General features: G+C 40.2%; 1 protein-coding gene across 1 annotated transcript in view; it reads left to right on the top strand.

Annotated features, from left to right (window-relative positions):
• Positions 1–20,587, top strand: part of gria1a (glutamate receptor, ionotropic, AMPA 1a) — a 92,460-nt gene extending 71,873 nt beyond the window's left edge. The window contains 8 exon segments of the mRNA XM_074673854.1: positions 2,196–2,394; positions 3,838–4,085; positions 8,326–8,440; positions 14,432–14,566; positions 16,554–16,610; positions 16,612–16,645; positions 16,648–16,715; positions 16,717–20,587. Coding sequence (XP_074529955.1) covers positions 2,196–2,394; positions 3,838–4,085; positions 8,326–8,440; positions 14,432–14,566; positions 16,554–16,610; positions 16,612–16,645; positions 16,648–16,715; positions 16,717–16,872 — 1,012 coding nt within the window. The 3' untranslated portion in view covers positions 16,873–20,587.
• Positions 20,588–21,157: the final 570 nt, after the last annotated feature.

The raw sequence follows: 21,157 nt of genomic DNA, 5'->3' as shown, positions 1-21,157 counted from the left end.
CAAAAAGACGACAAAATCACTTCGATTAAAACTATTATTTACAAGATTCTTATCTGTTTACACAGATTACACCTCTAAAACTCTCTCAAACTCCAAGAAAGCTTTGCTCTCTCACACAAGCACCGCGCTCCTCCTGCTCATTCCCTCTCTCTCCACACAAAGCACTCAGTCATTACCGTAATGTATGTAATATCACCAGAAAGCCCCTTTTCTCAGCTTTCTAGGGCACTTTGAATGATTAAAATTGCACGAAGTAGCGAGGAGTTACGGTAATTTGAAAAACACTTGTGCAGCGATGTCACCGGTGAGCCCCGTGGTTCTAGAAGGGTTAAAGGTTAACATCCGTAGCCTCTTCTGGTTCTGTCTGAAATGTTAGCTAGCTTCTGTCTCTTTACGGCTTCTTGCTCAACAAGCCCCCTCATTTGATTGGCCAGTTGAGGGCAGAGCTTTGGGGAGACATTGGTGTTTGAGGCCCACCCATGATATCCCTGGTCATGTGCTAGTTAGGAGATCCTGATGTGATGATGTCATCAATCCAGCAAGTCTTGTGAAGGTCTGGTACTTTTATTTTTTTTTTAGAACAGACTGTTTAGGGCAGTCTCAAGACTGATTCAGGGATTTCTACAAGAAATGAATATGTATCGATTTGTAAATCAGCACACGTTAAGTATGAACATTCAGCATTGTTACTTCATACCCATGTTTAAAATATGCAAAAGCAGAATGACCCATCTCTAAATTCTGATTCTAACACTAAGAAGCCGTTAAGTCCTACATTTAGAAATTATGGTCAAATTAAATTTTCTAAACAAAATGAGTTTGAACTGTTGTCCACGTTTTAATGTGGCTAATTGAAATGTGGCGTGTAGTTCGTTTCCCCCTCAGCACAAAACACATGTGATGTTTATTCTATTATAGCTATACTAGCATATGATTGGCTGGTTTATGCTTCTGCATTCTTTGCATGACTTTGTATCGGGTATTTTTTTTATTTGCTCATATGGATCTTTTCCTGGAGCTGTCTACAGAGCTAGAATGCAGTTTTGGACACAACCACTTGCTGAATGTGAATTTGCTCCAGAACTAAAACCTGTACCGTGGTATTTAGAGAAACATGTTGCTTACTCACTGTTGAGAAAAAGCTTAACCTTACCCACACCTTTTTGAACAGTGATGAGTGAACAAGTGGAAAAACACAAGCACACACAAACACACCCCGCAGACATCTCTGCATTCTCCCCACTGATTTTCAAAAGCTCAACACCCAGTCTGTGTTTGCTCTCCTCTCACTCCCCGGCTGCTCTTTCATCATCCGCCCGTCATCTGGAAAGCATCTTAAATGATTATGTTTTAGCTTCTTCCCCCCTCCTTTTTTTCCCTTCGTACTTAATCTCGCCTTCATGTTCACGCTTCATTTGGCTTGACGGCACAAAGGTGAATCATGAAAGCCTTTTTTGTTTCAGATTTGTGTCATTTTCATTGCGTAAGCTCTGCCGCTCTGTGCCTGCGCGCTTGTCGGGGATGGGATACGTAACGCGACATGATTTCTGCTGTTGCTGCTCAAGCTGGCTTCTCTGGAGGTGAAGAGACAGAAAGAGGGAGAGACAGAGCTTTGACACTGGGGATTTTGCTCACAAATCATCCAGTGTGTGTGTGTTTTTTTAATGTTTTTGTATTTTTCTTTTTTTCATTTTAACTTGCAATTAGAGCAGCGGCTAAGTGTTCTCATCTGCTTATTAATCCCCAACAATTAATGTGCATGGTTCCATGAAACATATTGGCAACTTTCTTAAAGTGAGATTAATTTGGCAGGCGGGAAGCTGAGTGGGCCTTTGTGGAGCTGGTTATCTTTCCTCAGCACATTGGACTAAGCTCTTCAAGCCTGGTGGAACGAAGAGAAGAGTGTGTGAGTGCAGAGGGAGTGTGATGCAATGTAGGTCATTGGATGGTGTGAACATCTGAAGGTTTAAAGATTTCTCTTCTTGATTGTGTGAAAAGAAGAAAAAACAGCCAGGATGAAAAGTGATGATGCTATTTATTTACCAGCACCGGTACATTAATTTGTAATAGACTCTGTTTGAAAAGATGAAAGACAGACTGAAATGATGTTTAATAACCTGCAAAGACAGGTTCATACACTGTGACTGTTGTATAACCTTTTATCACTAAGCTGACATTTCCCCTCGTTCTTTCAGTTCCCTCTCTGGCCGGATTGTTGGAGGAGTCTGGTGGTTCTTCACCCTCATCATCATCTCATCCTATACTGCCAACCTGGCTGCCTTCCTGACAGTGGAGAGGATGGTGTCTCCTATAGAGAGTGCAGAGGATCTGGCCAAGCAGACGGAGATCGCCTATGGGACTCTGGACGCCGGCTCCACCAAAGAATTTTTCAGGGTGAGAAATGAAGATTTTAAATGTGAAGTGGTTAGGGATGGGTACCGAGTAAGGAACTTTTAAAGGTACCAACCAAATTCTGTCAAAAGTACCAGTAACTGATTCACATAAAATCAAAAGGTACTGTGTATATATATCTATATATATATATATATATATATATATATATATATCTATATATATATATATATATATATATATATATATATATATATATACACCATATATACACATTCATTTTTTCATTAAGCAAATTGATATTTTTTACCACAGGAACACAAAAAAGTACTGAATATTTGAACCGTTGAGTACCAGTACCAATTGCCAGGTGCTGGTTGTTGGAACCGTATTGTTTCAAATGTAAATGGTACCCATCCCGAGTGGGGTTGATGAATTTTCTAATGTCTCGTGTATAACAAGGTGTCAGCCCAACATGGACAAAGAAGACTGGAAACAAAACACACAAGAGCAACTTTAATAAAACAGTTGTACTTGAATGTGTGCAGGATTGTGGCACCAGGTGTTAAAGGGGTAGTGCAGTTTGATAATTTTGCATGTCATTTTTACCTCATTTTTAGCAAAAGATGCCAAATATGATCTAGCTGACACAATAATGACTTGAAAGTCTTCCCCTTCATAAGCTTACACAGTCTATTTTGATGAGGCATATAAACATACCCTGTGCACTATAACTGTTGCACAAGTGACAAAGGCCTCTTTGGCATATGCACTCCTGACCTCTTCCAGAAATTTACAGGAGAGTTCTTCCAAAGCTGCTTTGTCACATATTTCCCCCACAGCATGAGTTTTACTCTGTCAGATGAGGGAATTGGTGGGGATTCTCAGGAGGTTGGAAATGACACCAAAAGCACACTGCAGAAGCCGTGGTGTAGTTTCAAGAATTTAACGGAGGACAAAGCAACATCCCGTTACTAATGAGGAAAGTTCTGCCACAAATATCACTGCTTCGTTCAAACAGATTGGTCATCTTTGCTGTCCTGAAAATGATCTTCCCAGCTGTGTTCTCACATTAGCTCATCCTAACTTTTCGCTAAAACTTTACCAGGATGATAACAGGAAAAATGTTTTGATAAAGTTAGGCCAAAAGTTTGGGCTATTTGCTTTTACACATGAAGTTGAACATTGTTTGTGTTTGGGAACTTTTGTGGAGTTTGGTGCCGGTGTGAACAGAACTCAGGTTTCCTGTGAAATGGCTGTTGAGTAGAAGAAGATGGTGGACTTACCCTCTAAAAAGGATGACTTGTGTTTATGTTACAAATACCACCTTACATAAATTTAATGGGAGTGTAATTTCTCCAAAGCAAATGAATGAGTGAGCCTTTAAATTAATGTTTAGGGGTGGTTTACTTTGGATTTTTTAGAGACTGATACCATCTCTTTCTCTGTCTTCCTTAACCTCTTCTTTGTATTTCTGGCTGGCAGAGGTCCAAGATTGCCGTGTTCGAGAAGATGTGGTCCTACATGAAAGCGGCCGACCCTTCCGTTTTTGTCAAGACCACAGACGAGGGAGTGATGCGAGTCAGGAAGTCCAAAGGGAAGTACGCTTATCTGCTGGAGTCCACCATGAACGAGTACATAGAGCAGAGGAAACCATGTGACACAATGAAGGTGGGAGGTAACCTGGACTCTAAAGGTTATGGCATCGCCACACCCAAGGGCTCCCCCCTCAGGTAAGCCTCTGCTACTCCAGCTAGGCCTGGATAAAAGCCTCTGTGAACTTTTATCCAAGCTAGTGCAGGAGTTTCGTAAGTCACCAACTGACATCACCATACAGCCCAGTTCTCACAGCAAGTTTAAGGAACCTTCACTGACATTTTTGTGTTTTGTTTTCTTTTGTTTTGTTTTATTTTTTGCTCATGCATTTTAAACTACAATTCATTTATACTTCTTTTATTAAATCACAATGACACATCTCTGAATTTGTAATTTTGTTCTTGATACTTTAAAGACTTTCCAAACAAAGCCATTCATAAACAGTAATTTACAAAGCGTTTTGTTTAAAGTTTTCATACTTTCACTTACATCTTCACATACCTCATTGCCACTACTTGAGGCTATTTTTGTTTTATGTCTGCATATGTATATACTGTATTTAAAGTGCCCTTTAAGCTAAGGTGTGAGCACTAGCTGAAGTGTCAAGTAGAAATATGTGAGTTTTCATTCTCCTTAAGCCATGCTTCTCTCCCTGCTGGCTGCTAATTACATTCTGAACCTGCTTTATGAACATTTGCTGAGGCTGGTCTCAGGCGGTCCGCTTTGAAACTGAAGCATCCCCTCAAACACACAGAAACACTCATACAGAATGTAAATGCACCTCTCAGTAACCAACAGAGCCCTTGAAGCAGGGTTACAGCTTAAAAGGAGCATATCCCACAAGGCTACTTTTCCACTTCCGCCAGGGCTCACACCTTGAATGTGTAATTAGCTGAGCTGAATTCATATTTGCCACATTGGAATGTAATAACTGATTTAATGAGCGATAATTCATGCTGGTTGTACTTTTCTGCCTTCGATGTCCAAGAGCAGCAGCTGTCTCTTCACATCACATTAACACCTTAAACCAACTTCCCATTCATATTTCTCATGCACTGACAGAAAGAGCGCAGGAGCCGGTGGCATCTGAAGCTTTTAATCTATCTCTAATAGGCCTCATTCATTTTAATGAAAGGAGCCATATGGGGAGATTTTATTCAAAGTTGCTGAGGATTCATTTGGGGCTCCACTTTGGTTGACAGCCAAAGGTCAGAACATGCTGGCTAGAATTGTTGAATACATGTAACTCAGAGGCTCCTTTTAAAGCTCAAATCAATTTGGATTCAGCCGGTGAGAGCTGTTTTTGTGGCACCACAAGTGGTGAAATTAATCTGCTCAAAACTCATGCAAGAAAATTGGTCCAGGACTACAACTGTGTATTCAGATATCAGTGATGAACTGCTGAGGATGTCTCCTTTATCTCTCTGGCTCTTTGTGTTAATAACAATCAGTGTGATGTAAGTTATTCCCAGGTTACCATTCACAGATGTCTGATACAGACATTCATTAAAAGATAACAAACATTCATGACCAGAAGTGTGGGATTAAATATTGAAATTTGAGTGATTCAGACATTTTTGTGGTTAAAATAGAAACTGACTAATTGTGCTGGAATCAGACATCAGTGAGTGGTTCATGCATTCAAAGAGGTGATTTCAATCATATCTGCAGTGAATTGTTAACAGAGCAATGAATCATAAGTATACACAAAGTCCTCCCTATTCAAAAAGTGAACTATGGGTGACTGCTAATCTAACAATAGTTGCACTCTGAATATCACAAATGTATCCTGGCCTCATCAGTGAACTCATTATAATGGCAGTAACTGAGCAACGCGACTTTGTAGTGAACTTGGGAGAAGTTCGCTCGTCATCATTTGATTAGCTAATAATGGAAAAGCAGAAGGCACAGAGTTTTATTGTTGCAACTTACACGTTGAGGTCCGCAGTGTTGAGATAGAGCTGTTATTAACTTCAGCAGATCAGAGGTGGGCATTTCTGTCTCACCTTTTTGCTTTGGTGCGTTACGTATTACAGAAGAAGGTCAAGATAACTCTGTCTTTCTCTATCCTCTTCCTTTAAACAACAGCAACGAGCGCAGGACAAGACAGGACAAACAAGGTGACAAAAGTGCCTGAGTTCTGAAAAACGAATCCTTACTAAAAACAAAAATCAAAACAAGAACTAAGCGATCAGTAAAATCAAGACAGAGATAAAATGGATCATCAGTCATTAAAGACATGGTGAATAAAACAACAGGATGTGTGGGTTGAAAAGATCCATGCTCACACTGCTGGTCACAGCATGTGTGCACACCCAGTATCTGAACACATCACAGGCAATCTGTGAGAGTTCAATGTCATGCTCCTGCTTTGACCCAGACTGAACTTTTTCTGCAATTATCTGATTGCCATGACATTCAGGTCATTAGAAAATGTCCTGATTGGGTCGTTCTGTTGTCTTTTATCCAGCAGTGGTAGCTAATTAGTTAATAGCACACTGACATGCTTGATTATGGTTACAAACATGGTTGGAATTTTTCCTGCTGAGTTTCAGCATGTAAGAATTTTTATTTTGGGCATGTTTGCGTACAGACATTGCTAGAACTGCAGAATCTTTGTGCTGCAGATTTAAACAGGTACCTAAAATTTTCTGAAAACATTTTAAAGGGGGTATTATTCTTTCCCATGTTTTAAACTTCAATGTAAAGTAGAGATGCTGACTAAATGCGTGCATATTTTTAAACCACCATAGATTCATATGTTGTAGAAATCCCTAAATCTTTCTGCAAACTGCTCCAAAAAGTCTGTTCTAGAAATAACATGTGATCTTTTCATGACTTGCTAAAATGAAGAGCTCATTGCACGAGGATCTCCTTACTGGCCTCAAACACCAAAGTCTGCCCAAAGCTCTGCCCCACCAGGCTTCCTGAAGGCTGGGCAATCAGGGGGAAGGGGGTTTATGGAATGGGGAGCCTTAAAGAGACAGCAGCGAAAATGAAGCTCAACAGCAGTGTTTTGATGCATTGGAGTTTGCTCATATCATCCAAAGACCAGATTGAAATACTCAAAAATACTGAAACATTTGATGTGAATCTAAATCTGCTCATAGATTTCTGTCTCCAAGCCAAAAGTTTTGATATGGTTTACATGTGTCTACAGGGATGATTGAAAGCAGCACTTTAGAGTTTTAAATTTGGGTGTAAGCTAACTCTTCACTTTACAGGATCTACCAACAGTCTTTCAAATGCAATGATCAATCTATGAAACGTTATGTATGTTCTCTGTTTTCCCCTCTCTACTTTCAAATTGTATGATGTCCTGCCACCCCCATGCCTGCCTGACTATTCCCCCATCCACCAAACATGCAGCTCAACAGTAGCTGCTCTGGCATACAGTCACCTTAAACCACCTGACTAAAGAAACTGCGTTCCATCCATGTCCACATACTTCGACTTCTTTCTGTTCCTGGGAAAGAAGAATTCCAAGGTTTTACCAGTTCAGCGGGTACCTGTGTACCCTACAGCTGTGCTGTGCCCTCCAGATCGAGATAAAGACTCCTTTGTGTCCACTGGTGAGAAAGGCAGAATGCCACCAAAGTAAATTGCAGTCGTAGAGAAGAAAAGAAGCTGATTTGATGTGAAAGACAACCTGAGGATGGTTGTGATCTTTATTTCTTTATGCAAATTCTGGTGACAGATTCTGCCTTTCTGTGATATAAAGTTGTAGGGAGTCTTTGTCCACGGGCAGTCAGCTATAGGAAATGCACAGACTTTCAACAGAGAAAGGGAGGGCAAGCCCTATAGAGATGCTTTGGATTCATGTAGACTCTGAACTCTGTCTGAAGTTGGTCACAAGGTTTCCTTTCAGCCTGATTAGATAATGAAGTTGTTTTGGAAGAGAAAGTGACAGTTTAAACATTCAACGCCTCGTTCTGCATTTGTCTCTGCTGATATAAATTAATCAAACAGGCTTCTATTCACCAAGATGCCGTTATGGGTTGAATATTGATGGGATAGTTACCATAGCAATCTGTATGCTGCTGCTTCTGAAAGGAAATTACCATCTCCAGACAGACTTCCACATCCAGAACGCCTCCATTTATAGAGCTTGCTCTGCCTCCTTTCTAAGGCCGCTGTCTGGTAAAACCTGACTTTGCCACTGAATCGGCGCTCTGCATCACAGCCCCCCATTGCGGATATATATGACTAACATGTACACCCAGAGCCAGCACTCCTGCTTCATACCAGTAGTCTCATGCAGGAGTTTCCTATCTGAAGTCACTGTTATGTCATAATCACCACCACCATGCGACCAATCTTGTTATATCTGTCTCATGGAGTGTCTCCTAATGGCTATCGTTTCATATTATCTTCAAGAAATCCAGTAAACCTGGCAGTGTTAAAACTGAACGAGCAGGGCCTCTTGGACAAATTGAAAAACAAGTGGTGGTACGACAAGGGAGAGTGCGGCAGCGGGGGCGGGGACTCCAAGGTCAGAGCAAGTTTGATAAACCCTGCGGGTAACCCACCACCACTGGGAGTGGGGGTGTGTTGGGGTGGGGGTAACCGGCAGGCACACACTGCTCTACCACTCTAGCAACACTTGATCTCTCTGCGGTGAGGCTGGGAGCGAAGAAAAAGTGCAAGCAATGAGGGGGGAGGTTGTTTGTTTGGCCTGCAGCGGCTAAATCTGTAAGCTGGGGAGGGAAGGTTTCACACCATCTCCTCTACTTGATAAAAAAAGAGCAGCAATGATTCAATATTGATCAATGTGAAGTAATTAAACCAGCTAAGTCCCTTATGCTCAATGATATTTGAAGATGCATCCATTAAGTGGCTTTGGGATTTGTTCAGTTTCAGTCGTTACCTTTGGCGGTTTACTTTTGACAAAAGATTTAATTGAGACATCCGTGTTGTTTAAGAGAGGATTAGCAGTGTGCCGGTTACCCAAAGTGATATAGTAATACACATCTACTGCTGCAGAGAGAAGAAAACTGAGATAGATGGAGTATTAATGCATATCACTTTGACTCTGAGGCTTCTAATGATGTTGATGCTTATGTGTGCGTGTGTGCGTGTGTTTGTGTATGTGCATTGTGTACTGTTAGCTTCTTTGTTTTTATTGACTTTTTATTATTGTGTAATTGCTGCTCTGTGTTTCTGAATTAATAACATAAAATAACATGGTATAATATGTTATTTATGTTATTTCCTTACGGTTGGAAGAATCCCAGTAAACCTAGCGGTGTTGAAACTCAATGAGCAAGCCGTCTTAGACAAACTGAAAAACAAATGGTGGTACGATAAAGGAGAGTGTGGCAACACGGACTCCGGAAGAAAGGTTAGTCTCCAACCCAAACGTGTCACCTCACAGCACCTCCTAGCACAACCCTGTCCTGATCCTAGACCAGCCCTGAGTTCAGCCCTCAGTCTCTATCACTTTGCAGATGTGGCTCCAGATGTACCATCGTATTGGCCTGAATATAAGACAACCTCCCTTCTTTGTAACACCTGTTTTTCTCCAGAAAGACGTCTAAAGATTAGAAAGGCAGATAGAAATGAAGGCGGTGTGTTTTTTAAATGAAACTGAATTAACAAACAGTTCAGAGTTATGATTTTTGTTCTTTTTCTGTCTTATTTTACACAGTATGACCTCTCCTTGGTAAATAGAGCTACTGCATGCTAATGCTCTTATATAACCAAGTACCTTTTTTTAAAATGTCACATTTACTTGTTCTTTTTTACACTCCTCCTAGGTGAGCTTTGTTTAAAAATCTCCTCTGTGGCATTAGATGGATAGTGTGTTTCTGAGAGGTGGGGTTGTATGAGTTATTGCCGGGCTGTGCAGTTGTTTTGACTCTGGTTCTTTAAACAGGTTGTCAGTGCCTCCACCCTTTGCTGGGCAAAGCATTACTGCTTGTTATCAACCAATTGGATCCCAGTGATGTCCACATAGAGATGTTGAGTCAGTTCATGACATATGTGGAAAAATACACAAATAATATCAAGTTTACTTTTTGTAGCAAGCTAGCAGAGAGCACCTCAGTCGAAAAAAAAATGATAATAATAACTTCTTCATGGTTATGGTATAGTGCATGTGACACAGACAGCTCCAAACTAATTCAACGGGTATTATCACATTAATAGTAATGTAATAGAAATATAAACAGACTGGTAGGACTGGTCACCTACTGTAAGTCACCTAGAGGTGGAGTTGTTGTCGTGATCACAAAAGATTTGAGTCACATCTGGCATATGTCCTCTGTGATAAACGAATGTCCTTGATCAGAGTCTCATACAACCCCACCCCAAAGACTCCAAGAATGATCCCTTCAGTACGAAACAGATCATAACTCATAGCTGGCTAATGTAACTGTGCTCTACAGAAGCCACTGTGTCCTCAGCTGTTCCTTTGAAAGCCACAATTAATGATAGAAGGTCATTTATTAGAGTAACAAAAAAAGTCCAGTTACTGTGTTAACTAAAATTAACTCTGCTCAGTATTACCAAAATAAATTGGTAAAGATAGTTTTCAGAGTAGGGGTATGTGGTTTACTCTGTAGAATTGGTGACATTAAAACAGGCTTTATGAAAATAAGTCCAAAGGCCTTCAAACTATGTCTTTTAATGTTAGATTGCCGCACTATTTCATGAAACATTGTCTTATATTCAGGCCAGTACTCTGACAGTACTCCGGTGTCTATTTGTTCCCACTGATGAGCTTGTGTTGTGAGAGATTTGATGTTCATTACCAGCGTGTACATAAATATTGTGTGGTGGATTAGCTAGAAGTGTCACAATGGTTTGATACACATACAGGAACTACAGTTATAATCCATGAAGCACAAATCCTTGATAAATGATACCCACTCAGATGGGTATCAAGAGGGAAAGTGTGATGACAACCTTGAGTTTGTGCTGTAAAATGAATCAGGATGTAAACGAGACAGATGGGGACATTAGGCCTCTGAACTTGTTGTACCCTTTCAACATGTTGAGACATTACATTTGCATTCAGGCTCTAGCTGCTCAAACTCCCACACTGTAGAGTTTTCACGTATGGATGCAAACCCTGTTAAGCTGCTTCATCGACTCAGAGTCACACCAAGTCTAGTCTGCACTTTATATAATCAACACTGTTTCGGGAACTAGGCTACTTCTCCCTGACAGAAAAGCTTTCTCTCTTTAGCTGTACATATTTGAAATGTCAGCTGGCCTTCTGATCCTGTCAGCACACATGTCAAAAAAAATCTTCCTCTTCCTCACTGATACTTTGAAGCTCGAGTGCAGGAGTGTCAAACTATAGGCTGTGGCGGGTTCGTAGAAAAGACAAACATTTTCCAAGCGCTCTTCACTTAGGGAAACATTCAGAGCAGGAGGGATTCAGAGCAGATCACAGTGATTCGTATGTGCTGAACATCTTTTCAGTGCAGATCCATGAGTCTATTTTTAGGAGCAGTTCACTGTTTCCTCACCTCTTCGGTGTACATTAGAAATAGAAGAACATTTTAAAGCACTGTATGTTTATTTTCTCCGAAAATACTTGACTTTAGTCTCATATTTTCTCAAAAAGTGAATTAGCCGTTCTTTCAAAACCCGAGCTACGTTTACATATGAGATGCTCTAAGTGTAAATATTTCATTTCAGTAACTTATTTCTTTTATGCCTCAGCTAACACTTGCTAAAAAACTCCTGAACTCTCTAAATAAGTATTAGCTTTGTAAAAGGCGGAGGCACTTTATTATTAATACACTTATTACTTGATTGTGTTCATTTTATGATAAATCTATGAATAAGTTGCAAACAGACTTAAACTCATCCATAAGGCCGGTGACATTATTGGGGTGGAGCTGGACTCTTTGACAGTGACGTCAGAGACGAGGATGCTGTCAAAGCTGCAAAGCATCTTGGACAATGTCCAGCATCCACTCCACAGTGTACTGGTTGGACACAGGAGCACATTCAGTACAAGACTGATTCCTCCATGACCCACCACAGAAAGACACAGGAGGTCATTCCTGCCTGCAGCCATCAGGCTTCATAATCCCTCCCTTTAAACTAGATACAGGATTAATAACCTGGGTTCACTTATTAAACTTATTTTACTGGTACTTATTTATTCAGATTAAAACTAGGTAACCTGTCCGCACACTGGTTAATACACGGCAACATTTATTTTTAATATGCAGTACCTGGCTTCAAGTGCATTATCTGTTTAATACAGTTCATTGAGTACAATTAATGTTTGATATATTTAACTAAGTGCAATATCTGTTCAACATAGTTCATCTTGCCTCATCTTCCCTCTTAATGTAAATAGTTTTTTTTTTATCCCGTTTATCCCTAATTGCTTATTTTTGTATTTACTGCTACTGTATTGCTTATTTTATTGCATGTCTATCACTTATTTTACATTATGATCTTATTACATCTTATTTTTCCAACTGTTGTATTATATGAAGAGCAATGGTAACACCAATTTTACCCCTGGGATTAATAAAGCATTTCTTATTCTGGTTTCTGATGGGCTCAAAGGAGAACAATTACATGAAACAGCTGGATGGATCTTTGCGTGCCAACTGATAATGGTTCAGTCAGGCTGATGGTTTTGCAAACTGTAAAAACTTTAATCCCTCCAGAGCATATAGTTTGACACACCTTGTGCCTATGAGACCTTATTTCTATAAACTAATGCTGGTAAAGTGCAAGTGGAACACTGTGTACATAAAATAAATGCATCATAAATGTAAACTAGTCCTTGGTTTAAAGCTTATAGTGAAGTAAAATAGATAAATAAAATATACAATGAGTGGTGGTGTGGGATAAAGTGTAATTTTAAATGCAAGAAGACGAATGATGCACAGTAACCCATACATAAATAACAGAGGTAAAGCAGCTCATATGATATTAATCTCTTTAAGTGACTCAAAGGGATTTTCTGAACAGATTTAGATGACATAACATCTTCAGCAGACGCTACTGTTCCATGAGAGCCCTTTACTTTGACTGGCTCAGTTTAAATGATTCAGTTTCATTACAGAATATAAATAGACATAAATGTAAGTAGGCAGCACAGCAGTCGAGATAAATGACCCATTATGTGGAGCAATGTCGAGATAATACTTGTCTGTGCTGTGGCTGCATGAATGCATGTGTTGTATTGTGTTCTTTCACTTTACCTGTCCTGCACCCACCTTTACGGAATGTAATTTGAGAAAACTGAAATGTACAAAAGTTTTGTTTTTATGACAAAAAAAAACTGTGGAAAATGTTGAAGTTTCATGTGAAAAAGTCAAAAACAGTATTATTTTTAATACCTGGAAACAACAATGTTTTCAACAAAGCCAGGCCCTCTTTGAACTAGAGTCAGCTTACACTTATTTGATTATGCACCAGCAGCACATAGACAATCAGTGGTATTCAATTTAAAAATGTAAAGTAGGATGGTTTTCCAGGACAGATACAAAAGAGAGCATTCAAATGTTACATGAATGTTTCCTCTTTTTATTCAGAGGACCACTGCAGGAGTATGATTCATAAAATTAAAAAAAGTCTTGATAAAGGCCTGTGACCAAACAGCAGCCTGCATAAATCACTTGGAGCTAATTTTTAGCATGCAGACATTTTTCCCCTTTTAAATTAAAAAGTGTGATCACTGCGTGTTATTGGGCGCTGCTGGATTATGTCTTATTTACGACAGTGCCCTCATGAAGGCTTCTCATTTTCTCTGCTCCTGCAGTGATGAAATATGAGTCCAGCAGTCTCTATTAAACTGAAATACTTCCAATGAAAATTAATATGCAATAGTAGATTTTATTATTGGCTTTTCCAACCACCCACTGTACCTACTGGTTTGTGAGAAGCTCTGGTTCAAGGCCAGATTGGCACGCTAGGTGTACTTAATATTATTTATGTTATCCTGTTTTATCAATGGACTTGGTAAATTTTGCCAAAAGTTGGCCATTTATTTACGTTAGGTGATGTTGTGTCTCTTTATTACTACATTTCCCACCACCTACTGAGTTTTTTGCAGCCAGAGAGGAACACTAATCTGAAGCATATGTTTCCTAGAATAAATTATATGAGGAGTAAAGACAGCATGTTGCACCAGTTGTAGAGTTTAGTAATTCTGTGGTCAACATGAGTCCACTGTTCACTTGTTTTTTTTTCTAAAACTAGACACCACAACTAGGTCTAAAGTTTAATTCTGACTTTGTAATACAGGCTTTGAGAATACATTTTATTATTATTTTCATTGTGTGTGTTTGTGACCTTTCACCCTGTTCTTTAGGTGACTGTAGTTTGTGTTTCTAATTAGCTTGGATGCTAATATAACTGGATGTGTGCTAGAATGAATGTGTGATTAAATAAGGGGTTCATTTTCAAAACTCACTTTGTATAAGTGTCTTCAGTTTGTGGTCATTCAAATGAGGTTATTCTGAAGCTGAACTGTTCCCTCTGCCCTCCCCCCTCCACCCTGCAGGACAAGACGAGTGCTCTGAGCCTCAGCAACGTGGCGGGAGTCTTCTACATCCTGATCGGCGGCCTGGGCCTGGCCATGCTGGTGGCGCTGGTGGAGTTCTGCTACAAGTCTCGGACCGAGTCGCGCCGAATGAAGGTGTCCACTGCGCGAGCTGCTGCTGCCTCAGCTGCTCAGGCCTTTCACTGCTCAGCCTTAGACAGTGGTGCTAGCGCCCCCTACACAGAGCTGCAGAGCTACGGCCTGTACGCCAACAACACTGTTAAGATATAAGGGCAGAGCACAGCCATGGGGTAGGAAACGCTGTGATCGATATTGATGATGATGATGATGATGATGATGACATCCGCCTCCTCACCTCGTTCGCCCATCTAACCGTGATCACAGTAGGGCCTCTCACGGCTTCCACTGCAGTGCCAACGCTCTCCTGTACCTCTCTCTGCCTCTGCAGCTCACGTCTTTACGTCACTGACCCCCTGCGGTGTTGTTGATCACTTGATTTTGAAATTGCCCTCATGCCTGTTTTTATGTGTTAAAGTTTACACTTAGATTAAATTAACTGATACACTAGCAAAGCAAACAGCTATTAAGCCTGTGTTAGCCGAGCAGGGTTAGCTCAAGGTATCCTCCATCAGTTGCTCTTTAAAGTTACCAGTGAATGCCTCTAGAAGACACTGTTCAAGTGTGCTATCTCTTTGTTTACTTTTTGTTGATTGATTTAATGGAGAATTTCTCAGACTCAGCAGTTAAGTAAACATTAAGCATTCAGCTTTAAAAAAATAGTTCCCTAGTCTTTTAGATAAATCCAATTACTGCACTCATTACTCTAATCTGATTCACAAATTAAAATAAATTTGACTTGCAGCACAGGTATGAAGGCAATTTAAATCACAGTGGTACATCTATCTACTTCTGTCGCTCTGAGCAAACCTCTCCCTGCTCCTTCTTCTCTGTTTGCTAAACTGTCTCGCAAACGCAGGGCCCATTGTGGTGAACATCCTTTATATGTATACCATAAGGCAGGCCCGAAGCGGCTCACATGTGTTTCATCACTGCTTTAACCTAGAATAGTCTTAACACAAACTGTTGTATGTTCACAAATCTAACCGTAAGACTTGTTGCTTGTAATACTTCAACTGCGAGATGTGAGCTCTCTCCTCTGACAGCAGCAACATGGTAGCAGTTAGTCATCTGCTGTGTGGATCAATTTACTACAAACAACCTTTGATTCATTCTTCAGAAACATCAAAGCCCCTCTCTCTGAGATACTCTCCATGCAGACTGCAGAGAAAAAAAAAAGCAAGGCAGGGCAAAGACAAGGACTGATCTTCTCCACAGGTCTCTTATGTTTTAATCAGCTGTCGTAGAAACACCTGATCAGTATGCTGATGAGATTGGCGAGGAGCCTATTAGTCCGGCGGTGCCTTTATGCTGTTTGGCTTGAAAGAAACAACAACTCCGTTCCAATTAGAAGTCAGAATAAGTCTCCGATCCCTGTGCAGAACTCACATGTTGCACCACATCATACACTCGCTTTTCCCAATTTAATGGGCTGTAGAGGAGGGAAGTGTAGGCAGATACTAAAGAGACACATGCTCATGCACACACACGTGCGTCGCACATCATTAGATCAGCTTTTGGTCCCACTGGCTTTTATTGCACTAGACTGCAGAATGAAGCTATTAAACCAATGAGTGAAGCCTCAGCTCCCGTCTTACTGCCCACACTTCACTCAGCTCCTCCTGTTACAAATTAGGACATTGATGCACATCGGCCAGCAGCACGGTTTACCACCCCCGAATATCAACCGGGCCCAGATAAAGAGGGTGAAAATCAGCACCCCGTGACTCCTAACAGCTCATTCTGCTTCTAAATTCCTTGGCGTGCCAGCACCACATTCAGATAGACATAGAAACAGATGCTTATGTGCATATATTTATGTAATAGACACTGTGCAGACTTTTCAATGTGTTTTCTTTTAATGGAGTAGATAATCTTCTGTGCTGATTGGTGGATAATACTTGCATGTCTGATATCAAGTGTGCAGGCTGACTCTTTCTTTCTTTCTTTCTTTCTTTCTTTCTTTCTTTCTTTCTTTCTTTCTTTCTTTCTTCCTCTCTACCAGCAGTCCATTAACGATGCCATGCACTGCTCCACCCTGACCCGGATGAGTGGCAACGGCAATGGTGGAGAAAACGGACGAATCCTCACCCACGACTTCCCCAAGACCGTTCAGACACTGCCCTGCATGAGCCACACCGCCAGCATGGGACTGGGAGCCTCCGGCATGTGATCATCACGTGACTGTGCTGGCGGCGAGGAATCGGCAGGGTGGGGCAGAAAAAAAGAGCACAATGACTCTAATGACCTCACAAATCATGGCTGCCCGGTTTGACCCATCTATCATCCTGGCTGTGGAGGCGCCCGACTTGAACAAGACTTAACGTACTGCCAAAATGCACTGTTGAATCACTCCTTACAAACTACGAACAGAGACTTGCAACATTTTTTTAAATAAATGGATGTTCAGAGAAGAGATCATGAAAGAATGAAGGGAAATGTGCTGCAATAAAGAAGCCGTCAACAGGGCGTGTTTTTGAATTTTTTACAGTGTTCATTTGTGTGGAAAAAAAACAAACTATTCTTCAGTGTGACGCCTGCGCTGTGCAATTTCCACAGAGCTGTTGACATTAGTCTGCGTGTGCAATATCTTCACCTCCACTGCTGGCTTTGTACTACCTAGATGCTTCTGATGGTCGAGGGAACGTGTGTTTGCACAGATGTGGCAGAGGGGGATGACCACTCTGGACTGCTTCAATGATTTGATATTGCTTTGGGACATCCCCTCTTCCTCTCACCCCTACATTTACACCCCATTGTTGATGGACAGAGTGCTCTGCGTAGTGTAGCCAGTTTTTAAAGAACAGTACATGAAGAGCTTTGTCAGACGCGATTTGATTTGATTTCTCCCAGGCTGTTTAAATCAAAGGTTGAACAGGCTACAAAACGTGCATTGCTGCTACACCTCATTTAACACATCATGCCTTGTCTTTGTGCCATATGATCATTCTCAAACACACACACACACACACTACACACAAACTGCACACTTATTGCTGGCTGGCTATTGAGTTGGCCAACAGATACATCATAAACCTGTTTGAAGAATGCCACAAATTACACGACGACACATTATGTACAGTACTGAGTGACCTTACACTGTATTCTACTGTTGTGACATTCATAGCATATCCATTTATATACATGTGGGTCCATTTGCAGCATATGCTTAAAAGCAAAGATTGACAAATTCAGATGTTATCTGAAGAAAAAAATTCTTAATCTTTAATGAAGCTGTTGCTGCTTAGTGCCCTCCCTCCCGCGTGGTGTTTTCAGCTGTTTTAATGACACAGCAGCGCAGCTATTTGCTCTCAGTTCATTGAGAGTGGCATATCCACAGCAGATTGTGCGTGACCTGTTAAAGGAAAGTTGCCCCCCTTCCTCCGAGCTATCTGGGGAAGGAGGCCGAATTGAGAGACTTGGCAGTGACTGACAGATTCACAACCACCACTCTTCTTTGGTGAAAGTCACGGTTATGGTGGTCCAACACTGCTCAGCTCAAGACTCTTTCTTTTCGGATCATGTCAAGGAAACAGGAGTCAGGGTGTCAGGCCCTGGACAGGAGAGGGCAGATATGACAGGAGACAGACAGTCGAGTTCAGCACAGAAGCTTTAAAGTAAAAATTCACCTTTAAACATCTAAAAACCAGAACAAAGACTGATAACTGGTGATGTGCTTTGCATTTCTTGGCTCATATCTTTTGCAAATCAATAAGATTTCATGTTTATCAACAGCATAAACTGTGGTTCAGGTTATAAGTTGAATGAGGCTTACATAATCAACAATCCAATTTAATTACACAACAAAAAGTTTTATGCCTCAAAGGCCCTAAACAACTCTATATTTCTTATTTAACAACCTCTGACATAAAGACTATTTCAGTTGGTTTCTTCAAAATTATCGCATTTTTGAAGTTGTCTGTTAGAAACAAATTAATGACTACTGAGGGTTCGTTTTCCATGTTGACGGCCACTTATGTGTCTGGTTTAAGTTTCTAAGGGACTTGAATTTTCGTTTTCTTATCCTGCGTCTAGCACCCTAAATTTTTCTGACATAGATACAGCTCTAAAAAACTGATCTGTAATAAACGGTGAAGCTCAAAGATGGTATTCTCCATGCTGGAAAAGCTGATTCTTAATAATTCCCTGCAGTCATTGCTGAAGCTACGACTTTGCAACCTGGTCAAAAAGCTCCAACCGTTCCACCAAAACTGCATCAAAACCACAACTCCCATCAATGCGCGCATATGCATGACACTGCTCTTCAAAAAGTAAACTACTCAAGTAACTGTAACAAATAAAAGTAAAAGTAAGTAATAAAAGTTTTTAAATATGGACTCAAATGTAGTTTCTAAGGAGCCAGCCTCAAGTGGATACTTTGGGTGCTGCATTTTTCTTTCCTTTCTTTTTTTTTTTTTGCACATCAGCATTGGCTTCATGTTTTCAACCCAAAGTTGAATGCTTAAATTGCTTTTAAGAAAATACTTACAAAAAGAAAAAGCATTCAAAACTCAAAGTAAATTTATGTTAAAGCTCTAATTAGGAACTTCTCCTGATTGTGTCAACTTTGGCGCCTCCCTGTGGATAAGAAATTTATGCTGAGTCTCATTGTATACCTCGCCTTATAGATAGTAAGTTGTGTTTCTTAATAAATACAATAATCCTTCTTTGTTTATGAGCGAAATATGTCCCTCAAAAAAAAGAAAGAAAAGAAAATAGTTGAACTTTGCCACTGAAAATATGTCTAAGGCTTTTTCTGCCATCGACTGTTAACTATCAGATCTGTCACCTGCCTGATGGCTGCATCTAAAGGCATTAGACTTAACTATATAAAAATATTTCATCTTGCTTTTAATCTCTTCTGCCTCTGCAGCACATTTAAAGACCAAGGATACATTTCTGTATATTCTATAACCAGCTACAAACTCCTACAGGATAAATTGTTGTTATCCTTCTTACCTACGTCCAGAAATGCACTGAACATCATCATCGTCATCTCACTTGGTTGGAATCTTTGAGTCTGAGGGTGATATTTTACTTGAAGGTGACTGCAAGGTTGCTGCTCAAAAAGGGATTTCCTCTGCTGCTGGAGGCCAGAGGTCGTTTTCAGATTATGTACCGCACACTCTCTCGGACCTCTCATTTCACAGCAGAGGCCAAGCACCTGAACAAAAGCAGCTCTGCTCTTCTGTCTCCACAGCAAGCCGTGTATTATTTTTTCATCTTCAGAGTTTCTGCTTTAATAAAGAAAATAAGATACGGAACCAAATCAAAAGTATGACCTCCCTTTTTCTCTACACGGTCATACAGGCGATAAAAATGGACAGTCAGAGTTTACTGAAATCATACATATCTCCACCTATTATGTATATAAAAGGCTTCTCTCTCCTTCCCAGTGAAAATGTTTGTTCTCCTCCCCATTGAGCCCCAGTGTACCTGGATTAGTTTCCTGCTGTGTGAGTACTTTCTTTTCTTTTCTTCCCTCATCTCTGCCTCTTCTTTTGCTGCTGTTGTATGACTTAGGACACAGCACAGCACTCTTCACTGGAGGCTTTACCTCCAGACAGATGTTTTATATGCCATAACAGATTTGTACAAAAAAGAGAAAAAAAGCCACTCAATGTTTGTAATATAAAGAAGAGTTTGGGATCCATGAAAGTGTTATACACTTTGACGAGTGTTACAAAAAAAAAAAACTAAAAGCAGCCACGCTGGTGTTGAATAATTCGTAGATGCTGATGTTGTTTTCAATTTTATTTTGTTTCATTTTGTTTCAATCTCAGAGATTTTCTTGTTAGTGTTTTCTTTTTTTTAAGTGCAAAATTTTAACACCATTTGAATATTTCTTTGTCGTTTTCATTTTCACAGTATTTTATTACTGGAATCTAATCACCAGAAGCATCTTTATTGTTGTTTTTTAACTACGGAAAGGATGTTGCAGAGTTTTAAAAATAAAATAATGGTCTATAAATGGTTTTTAAGTTTAAAAAAATGTTTAAGAGTATAACTATTAGGAATCAGACTTTTGAGAAATATTTTTTTTCTAACCAAAGTGTCCTGGAAGGAAGTCATCATGCTTTTGTAACGGAATAAAGAAATAAACTATGACTATTTGTTTGGTTTTATTTCCACAGGAGTCATATGAGTTGTACTAAGCCTCAGGCAAATGGGATATGAGTTTGGATATTATGAGCAGAGAAGAATAAGATGCTGTCGGAAGCACAAAGACGTGCAGTGATCCAGAATATTATCTCAGACAGTCTGTCTTGTGTGAAAAACAGAAGCATCTAGAAGACCGGTACAGTTATTAAAAAGCTAGTTTCAATGGTCTCATCTCATAGAGCCTGGGAGAAACATTGTGTTCACATGCTTTCCATTCATAGCATGCACCTGCACAAATATGAGAGAGGAGTGATGGAATTTAAGCATCTGTAGGAAAAACTAAAATAAAGAAGTTCAGATTATGAGATTGATTGACCTAATGCATCCTTTCAGTGCCACTGTCAGGCTTCAAGGTTTCTTTGAAGGATTTAGATTTAAACACTAACTCATGTGGCCACTAGAGGGCAGTGCAACCAGCTCACAACCACAAACTTATATCAATTAAGA

Source organism: Halichoeres trimaculatus, unplaced genomic scaffold (genome assembly GCF_033239565.1).
Source record: "Halichoeres trimaculatus isolate MK-OKI-2021-1 unplaced genomic scaffold, fHalTri1.1 fHalTri1_scaffold_7, whole genome shotgun sequence".
Lineage (NCBI taxonomy): Eukaryota > Metazoa > Chordata > Actinopteri > Labriformes > Labridae > Halichoeres > Halichoeres trimaculatus.
This window is presented reverse-complemented; position numbering and strand designations above follow the sequence as displayed.